This window comes from Malaya genurostris, chromosome 3, assembly GCF_030247185.1.
Source record: "Malaya genurostris strain Urasoe2022 chromosome 3, Malgen_1.1, whole genome shotgun sequence".
Lineage (NCBI taxonomy): Eukaryota > Metazoa > Arthropoda > Insecta > Diptera > Culicidae > Malaya > Malaya genurostris.
This window is the reverse complement of record NC_080572.1, coordinates 60,181,223-60,193,978: the sequence shown is the minus strand read 5'-3', so window position 1 is coordinate 60,193,978 and position 12,756 is coordinate 60,181,223. Positions and strand designations below refer to the sequence as shown.

At 39.4% G+C, this 12,756-nt stretch overlaps 1 protein-coding gene across 5 annotated transcripts in view; it reads left to right on the top strand.

Moving 5' to 3' along the window:
• Positions 1-12,756, top strand: part of LOC131434636 (5-hydroxytryptamine receptor-like) — a 460,874-nt gene that overhangs the window by 308,967 nt on the left and 139,151 nt on the right. For all 5 annotated transcript variants that reach the window (XM_058601566.1, XM_058601570.1, XM_058601568.1 and 2 more), the window contains exon 3: positions 1,557-2,788. In XM_058601566.1, the coding sequence (XP_058457549.1) occupies positions 1,942-2,788 (847 nt within the window). In that variant the 5' untranslated portion in view covers positions 1,557-1,941. The remainder of the gene's footprint in view (positions 1-1,556; positions 2,789-12,756) is intronic.

The following is a 12,756-nucleotide window of genomic DNA, read 5'->3' as shown; positions in this document are numbered from 1 at the left end:
CTGTCTCTGCCGTAAATGTTTCATCAAGCAGTTGTAGCAGGCTGTAGAATTTTAACTGTGTAGAAAGTATAAGGATAAATGTATTTTACCGCTACCATTTGCATCCCTGGTGTAAGGTGCACGATCCGAGCAATTAGCATAGGATAGGAAGTTGAAAAAACCAGCTTTGCAAAAAACAGCTAATATGTGTTTTTTGCCCTTCTCATATAGAACGGTTATGCAATCACTGTGAAAACCGACTTTTCACCAAAAAAAATGAACTAAAAATTTTCAAACGATTTTCTCAGAGACCGCTCATCCAATTTTTATATACTAAGATTCAAATGAAAGGTCTTACGGTGCCATACGGAATTCCTGAATTTCATCCGGATCCGACTTCCGGTTCAGCAGTAAAAAATGTTGTAAACTAGACTCAAACCCGTTATTACCACTCTTAGGGTCAAATGAAAGATCTTATGGTCGTACCAAAAATCACTGCATTTTTTCGGATTCAACAAAAATTTAAACCGTCGTTTAGAGTACGATGCAAAATCGTTTGCAGCCGTCAAAATTTAAATAAAAACTAGTAGAGTTTGTACGTCATGTTAGTTGGTGGCCGTACGAGTCGACTTAGATTATACTGGTTCTCGGGTTCCGGCTCCGGAAGCGCATATAATAGTGAACCCACTTCGTTTTTTTAAGAACGACCTACGCGAACAAAGCACTATTTCATTTTGTAGGTTATACTAGTTAATGCACAAACAATCCCTTGGTTTCTTTCAAAAACCGAAACATTTGAAAAGATGTATATAAGAAAGGCATTATTACACTACTAAGTGGATTAAAACAGGGGTTCCTTAAGAGTTTCAAAACATCAGAATAAAATAGAATTTATGATCAAAAGGGGCATTTTAAAACACCTTACTCTAGACCGGTTTCATATAATCGCGTGCTCCGTCGGTAGACTGAAATGGAATTTAAATCTGACCCCACAGTAGGAAAAACCATTGCCTTCATTGCCACATTTTCAGCACACTGCCCTTTAAGTAGAAAATCGTCGGACGACGAGCTTCTTTCGGTAGCCAATTTGACTCAAAAGTAAACTGAATAGGCTAAAGAGAGAGAAAATAATCTTTCGATCGAGAGAGAGAGAGAGAGACAGAAAGAGCGACAGATAGAGGGTGATCGGAAATGACCGTAGATTACTCTCGACTGTCTTTTCCTGGTCGAATGATGGACTTGATTGATTGAGTGTGAAGGCAAACAAATTTCCGTCGGTTCTATTTACCTTCCGCGCCGCATCGCCAAATGTGACGGACGAACGAATTTCAGTAAGGTTACATGATTGAAATATATTTAAATGTTTGAAAAATAAATAAATGTATCAAATCCGTTTTGTTTTATTTTTATTTTTTCGTTGGGATCATCAGCTATTATTACCAACTCGAGTTAATTGATTTCCTCTAGTGAACTGAGATCAACATTTGAACACCATTGAACCTATCACCTTTAGCAAAACACATCAAAGCTTCCAACTCGATTGACTAAATCAACTTCCATTTCGTTTACCTTTCCAGATCAATTAGAGTGGATAGACGACCAAACCGACGGAAAAACGTGACGCGGACGCTGCCACCGTGCCAAGGGAAATTCAATTAGTTAAAATACGTCGGCTGAAGTGTGAATCAAAACATTGGAAAATCAACATTTGGCATGTGCCCCCGTCGCTGTGATGAAGAAAATGGAAAACGGTTAACGAATGATGGACGGTCCCATCTCGTGGCGGGATCCGTGACATCTCGCAGCAAAATTCGATTCGATACACGTGCTGGCCCGAGTGCAATGAAAAGGAAATACAAAAAATGAAAATAGAAGAATGAAGCCAATTCAAGTGTGCGGAAATTTTCTCATATCAAAAAAATAGTTGAAAACGTTTCAATGTGAAATTTACCGGGTTCGGTTATGAGTCGGTTGATGGACAAATATTTTTCACGGCCAGCGCGGCCATGGCCGTTGCGGGTCCGGGCAGTTACAGAAAAAGTTCACCGGTACTCGACGGGAGCAGGTGATGATAGTAGTAGTAGTAGTAGTAGTAGCAGTAGCAATAGTTTGAGCGGTTCGACGATTGGCAACAGTGCAGTCCTCCACTCGACGGCCGCAACGACCACTGGTTCTAGCAGCTGGAGGTCCGTTGCCGGTAGCGTTGATGGGTTCGACGGTGGTGTTCTGGTGGTCGGTACGAATGTTCCCGTTGGCAGCAGTGAGAGTGAAGTAGATTATGGCAGTAGCAGAAGCAGCACTAGCATTCTGGATGACTTCATCAACGAGAACAATGACAGCAGCATCAGCAGTAGTAGTGGCAAACTGTTCAATGGGATACTGTCCAATTTTACCAGTAGCCCAGCGGTTCCGGCTGTTGGGTCACTGTTCACGAACCACACAACCGAATTCAGCACCAATGTCAACTGGTCGAGTGGGGATGCAGGGTCGGCTGCAGTTCCCGGCTCTCGGTTGGCTTTTTCCTCTCTGCCGGATCTACTCGAGGAAGACGATCTGATGGCACTGTGGAACTGCACCAACTGTCTTTTGCTCAATTGTAGTAGCAGTATTAGCAGTACTGATAGTAGTTCGGCACTGATCAATGCCACCGGCGGCAGCATCAGCAGATACGGCAATGGAACGGATCAGGATTTGCTGCTGTTGAATCCGGACGGCGGCTTGAATAAGGATGCCGAAACCACCATCTATCTAATACGGGTGATAGCGACGTCGATTGTTCTGGGGATTGTTATTTTAGCTACAGTTATAGGTAGGTAAAAACGATTTTTTTTGCTTGTAAATTTGTGCTCTCTGATCGCGAATGATAGTGGAAGTGGCTCTGACTGTCAGATGCAGATTGAACGGTACTATTTGGTCTTTTTATGGTTTCATGGTAAATAAGATTGTCGGAGTCCCTCTGTAGTATCGGTTGTTTACTCAGGATACATGTACCATAACTGGTTTCCGAGTATACCCGAAAATACTACGAGTGGTGCGCGGTTGTGTAAACATCGCTACATTGGCTAAACAATCATTCGAATTAGAAACAATAAAAAAGTGCTCCTTTCTAGAAAATTTTCAGTGGTGAGAAATATTTAATCTTAACTTTTTCGGTTTACCGTCCGAGTTCTAAATAAACCTTACGAATGGAAAGTCTTTTGTGACAAACGGTGCTGAACAGTTCTTCGCACCGCACTCGACACCACCTGCAACACTATCAAGGACTTTTAAGGACTAATTAATGTTTAGCCTTTTTAGGTAATAATAAGTCACCTTGCAAATAATACTAATACTTAAGAAGAAAATGCATATTGATATTAACCGTGTGCATTTACTTCAATCCAACAAGACAAATAATGTTGTTTATATCTCGTTTTATAAAGAGTTGAGTGTAATTTAGTTCGCTGAAGCCAGTAACAATGTGCACTATGTGGAACATGTAAACATCTAGTACAACATACCAATATATATGGAAGATTGTGATATAGAAGTGCGTGTGCATTAGGGTGGGACAAAATATTGATTTCAGCTTCACCAAACTTTTCGTGTCCCTTTTGATACCCATAAGCACCATGAAAAATTTTAGTTTGATTGGAAAAACCATATTTTCTCGCCCGAGGTTTAAAGTTTCTATGAGATTTAGTATGGAGAAATTCACTTTTTACAAAAAAAAAATCGGCTGGAGATCAACCTATGAGCTCTGAAAATCAGGGCATGGGATATTTTCGTAGAAAATTTATCGAGGAGGAAAAACTACGAAGACGGCAAAACACTTCGGCATTTGTAGAAAATGTTATTAAAGGAAAACCGGCGCAAGGTCCAAACAATGGTTCATTCCTTAATATATCTAGCACCACTGCTGCTAGTGGTGATGATATGATTTCACTTTCTTTTATTATGTCATAACGGTTAATTTGAGTTATTTCATTCAGTAAAAACCATTCAAGCGAAGAGGTTGTGCTTCTATTATACTGGCCCGTGAGTTAACGACTGCAGGTAGTTAAAACTGCTGATGCTAATCGCCAAGGCAATATTCGGGACGTTTCCCGACTGGAAAGCTAACAACGAAGGCCATACTGTTCATACGCACAAAGGTATAAAGTCATAGATGTGCCAACACATAAAGGTGCGAAGACGCAGGGGTGCAAAGGTACAAAGGTGCTAAAGCAACCCAGTGCTGATCAACCAGGCACCAGAATTTGTACACTGCGTAGGATCGAAAGAGACGACATATATTGCGAGGTGCTACACTGCAAGGATCACATTTGATCGCCACCAAGAGCAATACTAGCAATACAAAAAGCTACTAGTTGGAAATCGTTGGATGAGCTTCACGCCGTTCTTTAAGACAGAGGAAAAGGAACAACAGCAACAAGATAGATTTACAGGGTCCGGCACTCGAAGTGTAACCAACTTCAGACCGCTCGCGTAGCTGACGCACGGGCATCAGCTCTCTAGAAATTTGCTAAATGACAGTTCGGAGTCGTATTGTTTACAAGCGCAAGAAAGCATTTTGCCAAAAGTGAACGCGAGAAAAAAAATCAGTGATGGATTTAAAACGTAATAGTGTGATTGCTTTATATTTAGATGGAAAATCACAACCAGCGATTGTTCGTGAGCTCAAACACCTTAAAGTGAATAAAGTTTTTGTTTATCGCACCATAACTTGTTACAATAATACTGGTAGCATCGCAAAACGTCATGGAGGTGGTCATCAAAAGACTGCAACGTCACGTGAGATGGTTCAAAAAGTGAAGAAGCGACTTGAACGAAATCCTCGACGAAGTGCCAATCAAATGGCAAAAGAACTGAAAATATCCGACCGTAGCATCCGCCGCATACTGAAAAATGATCTGAAGGTCAAGCCTTACAAGATCCAAAAGGCGCATGATCTCACACCGAAGCAGCAACAAGTTAGACTTGAGAGAGCGAAGGAGTTGCTTCGTTTGGCCGAAAGCGGTCAATTTCCGAACATTGTATTTTTTGACGAGAAAATTTTTCCAATTGAGCAATTCGTAAACTCTCAAAACGATAGGGTTTACTTGACCGACCGTTCATACGAGAATTTGAGTCATCGATTGGCCACCAGGAGGCAGCACCCGCAACAGATAATGGTTTGGGCCGCTGTAACCGCAGATGGGCGCTCTCCAATCGTTTTCATCGAGCCTGACGTCAAGGTAAATGCGACATATTATCGGGAAAGTATTCTGGAGGTTGCTTTGAAGCCGTGGGCAGACAAACATTTCGGTGGCAGACCATGGACGTTTCAGCAGGACTCGGCACCGTCTCACAAAGCTCGAGTGAACCAAGAATGGCTGAAAAACAACGTTCCGAACTTCATCACGTCCACACAATGGCTCTCGAATTCACCAGATGCGAATCCAATGGATTATTCTCTTTGGGCCATTTTGGAGAGCAAAGTCCGAACTAAAAGATACACCAGTCTCGAGGCGCTGAAAAAAGTTATTGTCCGCGAGTGGGCCAAAATACCTGCAGGTCACATTCGGGCAGCTTGCGATTCGTTTTTTGACCGTCTCAAGGCCATAGTCAAGGCAAAAGGTGGTCATATCGAGCAAAAGTGAATTGATTCTGAATTATGTATTATTTTTACACATTTTGTACTTTGAATTAAGTAAAAGTAATTTTCCAAACTGAATTTATGGCCTTTTCAATTGGTTACACTTCGAGTGCCGGACCCTGTAATTCAATTTAATTTTTTTAGTTCTCTTATAACTGAAATTTTACAATGCATAAGTTTTGATATTATTAATTTACAAAAAAAACAGTTAATGTAATGGATCATCTCATGGGAGATCATCCGAATCCGATTCCGGATACAAGTAAGAGCTTAAGTACTCTCAGGGCTAAACATTATCCAGAGGGTACGACTGGGTCAAGGACAGTCTATTTTCGACGCAAAGAAAATGCATTAAATTTGATGCAAATTACAAAGGATTTGACATCATATTTCTCTGAAGTTGTAGAAATCTCAATAGTTAATAGAGATAAAATTCGAGTTTTTGTTAAAGGATTTGAAACAGGCAAACGAAATAGTAACCTGTAAATTATTCGTTATTGAATATCGAGTTTACATTCCATCGAAGGAGGTAGAAATTGACGGTGTTGTGACTGAAGCAAGTCTGACAGCAGATGATTTACTTAAAAATGGAGTTGGCCGTTTTAAAAACTCCATGCTTGAGGGAGTTAAGATACTCGAGTGCAAACAATTGTACTCAGCATCTATTGTCGATGGAAAAAAGTCTTATCGTCCCTCAGATTCGTTTCGAGTAACATTTGCCGGATCTGCGTTGCCTAGCCATGTCTATATCGATAAAATTCGTCTTGCTGTTCGGCTTTCTGTTCCGCATGTTATGAATTGCACGAACTGTAAGAAATCCGGACATACAGCTACTTATTGTAGTAATAAATATAAATGTATAAAATCTCAAGGGCCTCATAAGGATAATCTTTGCGATAAAAATATTGAAAAATGTGTTTATTGTGGGGAGTGTCCTCATGATCTCTCAGTATGCGCAGCATTTAAGTTGCGTAAAGACAAAATTAAGCTTTCTTCAAAAGCACGGTCTAAGCGCACATATTCAGAAATGCTTAAAACAATTATTGATGTCCCCCCACTCGAGACAGAAAACGGTTTTTCAAATCTAGAACCAGAGGAATCTGACTCTGATGAAAATAGTGAAGTCACTCCTCAAGGTTCTGTTAAGAGGAGGAAGTCCTCCTCCAAATTACCAAAAAAGACACCTAAAATTACACCTTCTAAAAAAATCCCATGTTAAATCTAAAAAGCCAAATTTAAAACCAAAACTGTGCTTCACAAACCAATCCAGGAACTAGCACAAGAAAAGACAATAATCCAGTGGACTCCGTGTCACATTCATCAACAGGATTACTAAAGTTTCCAGAATTTGTAGTATGGATTTTCGCAGTATTCAATATTTCTGAACCTCTAAAGTCCATCATAACGGCATTCCTTCCAATACCTAGAACTTTTTTGAAACAGTTTGAAACATTTAAAAATATATTTGAAACATTTGAAGTTTTGTTGCATAGTCAAAAATGTGATGTATTTGCTATGTGCGAAACATGGCTTACATCAAAAATAGCCTTAAATTTTAATGATTTTAACATTATACGTCTCGATAGAGATTCGCCGTATGGCAGAGTGCTTTTAGGAGTTAGGAAATGTTATTCCTTCTATAGATTAAACATTCCTTCGACTTCTAGTATAGAAGTTGTTGTTTGTCAAATAAACATTAAAGGAAAGGACATTTGCATTGCTTCGGTATTTATTCCTCCAAGAGCTCAAGTTGGACAACGACAGCTTAAAGAAATGGTCGAAGCCCTCCTTGATCCACGATTACTTCTAGGAGATTTCAATTCGCACGGAATTATGTGGGGTTCCGTTTACAATGATAGCAGATCATCTTTAATATATAATATTTGCGACAATTTCAACATCCCTGGGCGTTAGCACAACCTTGAGACAGATTGAGTGATGCTGTCGCGGTCCCAGGGCTTGTCTGTATCCTTACTCAATGGAGAAGGATGCACACTAATGGTGCCATGGGTAATGTCTGACAAGAAGAGGCAACAATACACAGAATGGGAACAATAAAATGGATATGTTCCTCTTTTGAGTGTGCCAAACTTGTCAGGCATTGTCCATGCTGTAACAAATACTACACTTTGATCTAAGGAAGAGAAGCGATCTACTAATCAAATTCGATCTCTTTTGCAGTATGCAGTTGGTTATATGATCACCGAATAGTGTACCCTTTGTTATCTCCTGGAACCGTAAATGGAGTGGATAACAGCGCCCGAAACATCCACACATAGTAGTTTAGTTGCTTGTTGAAAGTAGCTCTCTCTTAGATTACATTGTAGTATGCTTGGCGCTTTCTCAGACATTCGACACTTTTACTTAGATCCAAACTAACTCACTAATCAATCATCACTCATATTCTACTATGCAAAACATATATTTATTTCCTCTTCCAAGATTATAGATTAAGTACACCATCAAGCCATATTTAGTAAGTATAATTTCAATCTTCTTTTAATATTTCAACAACGAATTTACACATGGTGAAAGGATCAATGCACAATTCCTGGCTGCCAGTGTTCAGTTGGTCAACATAGACTAGTTCGTCTGACAAGGAATTGAGATTGTATATCCTGGATCCATAAATGGGCCCGGTTTAGAATCTGCGCTATTCAGCTGCCCGACCGGTAAACCCAGAAAAAACAAAAAAAAAATATTTGCGACAATTTCAACATGACAGTACTGAATATGGGTAGCATGACACGGATCCCAAGACCTCCTGCACGTCCAAGTGCATTAGATTTATCTCTTTGCTAGACTTCAATTCCACTAGATTGCACCTGGAAAGTATTTCCTGATTTACACGGTAGCGATCATTTACCAGTCATCATCTCAATAAGCAGTAACAAAGGCATTGCTAATTCAGTTAATATTCCATATGATTTGACAAAAATTGTTGGCTGGATTAAATACCAATGTAGTATCTCAAGTACCTTGAACTCAATGGAAGAGCTCCCCCCACTTGAAGAATATGACTTCCTCGTTTGTTCGATTCTGGAGGCCGCAGAACAAGCCCAAACCAATCGATTTCTTGGTCCATCGTCTAACAGAAGTCCTCCAAACTCTTGGTGGGACAAAAACAAAATGCTTTTAAGACGTTTTTAAAACGAGGAGGAGGAACTCCTTAGAATTTTAATAAATTCTTGACTTTAGAAACCAGTACAAGAAGCTGCATCAGAAAATGGTTCGATAAAAATATTCTTCGGTTTGTTGTCAGATACTCAGTTTGGCTTCCGTAGAAATAAAAAGACGAATGATTGCCGTGCATTACTTTCGTCTGACATCTAAATTGCTTTCGCTCAAAAACAACAAATGGGATCTGTATTTTTAGACATTAAAGGAGCATTTGATTTAGTTTTCGTTAGCTCCATCAACATGGACTTCCAGCGATTATAAATAATTATTTGCACAACCTTTTGTCAGAGAAATGCCTGTATTTTTCACATGGCGATTTGGCAACGCTCAGAATTAGCTACATGGGTTTCCCGCAAGGCTCATGCCTCAGTCCGCTTATCTATCACGTGAATGGCATTGACAGCTGTCTAGTAACCCCATGTACCCTAAGACAATTAGCTGATGATGGCGTGGTTTCAGTTACTGGACCCAAATCTATTGATCTGAAAAAAACATTGCAAGATACCTTAGATAACTTGTCTGTTTGGGCTCTTCATCAGGGTATCGAATTCTCTGCGGAGAAAACAGAGCTGGTCGTCTTTTCAAGAAAGCATGATCCCGTGCAACTTCAGCTTCATATGATGGAAAGAATGATCCAACCGGTTTCGTCTTTCAAATACCTCGGGGTGTGGTTTGATTCCAAATGCACGTGGGAGGACACATTAGGTTTCTGATAACAAAATGCCAACAAAGGGTCAATTTTCTTCGAACAATAACAGGATCTTGGTGGGGTGCTCATCCGGAAGATCTAATAAAATTGTATCAGACAACGATACTTTCAGTGATGGAATATGGATTTGCTTTCGTTCCGCTGCAAACTCTCATATTATCAAACTTGAGCGAATTCAGTATCGTTGTTTGCGAATTGCCTTAGGCTGCATGCATTCGACACATACAATGAGTTTTGAAGTTCTGGCGAGAGTTCTTCCATTGAAAGATCGTTTTTGGGAGCTTTCATCGCGACTGCTAATAAGATGTGAGGTACTGAATCCCCTGGTTATTAATAACTTCGAAAGGCTAGTTGAGCTTCAATCTCAAACAAGATTCATGACAGTATATTTTAACCATATGTCACAGAAAAATAGCTGTTAGGTAAGGTAAGGTAAGCAAGCACAGAAAATCGACCCTTCAAGATATATTCCTATCCTTGACAGCCTCCTAAATGTCCCTGACTCAACTTTATTTTTCGACAAATCCATGCAGCGCGAAGTCCCGGAACATCTACGCTCGATGGAAATCCCCAAAATATTTACAAGTAAGTTCAGGCATATTGACTCTGAGAAAATATTTTACACGGACGAATCATGAATTAAAGAGGCTTGGTATATTCAACAATAATGTTTCGGCTTCATTTAGGCTTCAAGAACCTGCATCTGTTTTTATAGCAGAGTTAGCAGCAGTTATAGTTTGAGTGTAATCGTCACATTATCTCCAAACCGTTATTCTCTCTTCACAGATAGTCTGGGTGCAATTGAAGCCATTCGCTCAAACGCTGCTGGCAAAAATGAACCGTTTTTCTTGGACGAAATAAAACAGTGTCTGAACGTCATATTGAATAATAATTATAACATAGTTTGGGTCCCGGCTCATTGCTCCATTCCAGGCAATGAAAGAGCCGATAGTTTAGCCAAACGTGGTACTGTTGAGGGTGGAATTCATGAAAGACCGATTGCTTTCAACGAATTCTATAGCGCGTCTCGCCAAAGAACACTTGCCAGCTGGCAAGTTTCTTGGGATAAAGATGACATGGGTCGGTGGATGCACCTAATGATTCCTAGAATATCGGCAAAGGCATGGTTCAGGGGACTGGATGTGAGTAGGGATTTCATTCGTGTGATGTCCAGACTCATGTCCAATGACTACACGTTAGATGCACATATCCTTCGAATTGGACATTTCCAGAATCTAGATACTGGTGCAGAATCTAAAATTCGTGTCCAAAATTCAGCTCCTGAGTTAATGTCCAGAATCCAGTTCTATAATACCTTTCCAAAACCCAGGTCTCAATTACAGGTCCCGAAATCAGATGCAGAATTCAAGTCTTGAATTAAAGATCAAAACTAAGGTCCAGAATTCATTCCCAGAACCAGAATACAGCTCCAGTATACAAGTTTATAATTCAGATACAGAATCAAATTCTATGATTCTAGTGCAGAATTCAGTTCTAGAATTAATTTCCAGAACCCAAGTCATCAATCCACATTCAGCATTCGTGTCCAAAATCCAGTTCCAGAATTCAGTTCAATAAATCCGGTTCTGAATCCCGATCCAGAATTTATTTCTAGATCCAGAACTCATGTGTAGAATCCAGCGCTCAGGTCCAAAATCTTTTTCCAGAATCCAGCCAAGCATGGTATAAAAACTTAGGAAATACAACTCACCAAAAGTAAAATATCTAGAGCGAAAATTAAACAATTAAACATTGTCAACTCATTTTTATCACAAAACTACTTTCGTGTCAATGTGTGGTTTAAAGTACATCTATGACATATGTTTTGTGGGCTATAGAATTTATTACGTTTTAGGTTAGGTGTAATTAATTAAGGAAAATTTCATGTCCGACATTTTGATGTTCTACGTTCTACTGTTCGAATAAATAAAACTAGAACAGCTGACTGGGGATACGTTTGTTTCAGTTTTAGTTCTATTCTAGATCGTCCATACAAAACTTCCAGCTGCTGAATTTGCTCTAATGTTGTTGTTTTTGGTTCACATTGTCGTATGCTGATAACCGCAACTCTGAGGGATTCAGTCTCCAATTTTAGTCGGCAGTGGCTGATGGGATGAATCTTACATAGGGATTGTCCAGATGACGTGGGTACTTGTCGATGGTGACCGTATTTTTTTGTTCCTGTGGGAACTGTCCACTTAGCAGCAATATAATCATTTATTGGTTTTCAGAATGCTTTTGTGGCGTTTACATTTTCAATTTTAGTAAACTCTAGTAGCTCTTTTGAGTGTTACATCATAAATCCCGCATTGAAACTATGCGAAATTAATGATGTAACACTCAAAAGAGCTACAAGTATTTACTAAAACTGAAAATGTTACTTGAGATAACCTTACAGGAAAATGAATTAATGTGTGTTCGTGTTCATGGTGTTTGTTGAAAAATTGGAGGGGGCGATTATTTTTGGGTTCTCCTCGGGCGCCAGAAATGTTCACTACGGCTCTGGTTTGGAGCATGGTTTGTCACTTAAAAAGAACAACTAAAATTAACCGTTATGGCATATTAAAAGGAAGGTAAAGTAGAATTCATTTCTTTCTTCTGATCATGCCTATATCCGCCTTTTCATTTCCCCTCTCAGTTAATGCTTGCCGAAAAGAACCAATCAAAATCGATACAGTAGACATTATGCGGCAATTAAAATCAAATAACACATTAAAAGGAAGTCATATCATATTATTTTCACTAGCAGCAGTGGTGCTAGATATATTAAGGAATGTGCCATTGTTCGGACCTTGTGCCGGTTTTCCTTTAACAACTTTTTATACATATGTCGGATTGTTTTGCGGTTTTCTATAGTTTTCTTTCTCGTTGAATTTCCTACGAAAACGATACATGCACTGATTTTTAAAGCACATAGGTTGATCTCCAGCCGATTTTTTTTAAAGTGAATTTCTCCATACTAAATCTCATACATACTTTAAACCTCGGGCGCATGTTGCTTATGAAACCCAGAAGGAAAACAAGAAGTTTGGTGGAGCGAGAAAATAAAACAATTCTAAATGGTGTTGTTACTTCCTTTGAGGAAGAAAATAACAACGAGATCCAGTAAAAATAATAAACACTTAATATTGACAAAGTACAAAGTGGAAAAGGTGCCCAGCCATGACAACAAACAAAATTACACTGCAAAAAGTTGTACTAAGGAGCTAAACACCATTTTTTTGAAAAGATTTTGTTGTACCACAATGGATGACGAAATATATTTGCTCGA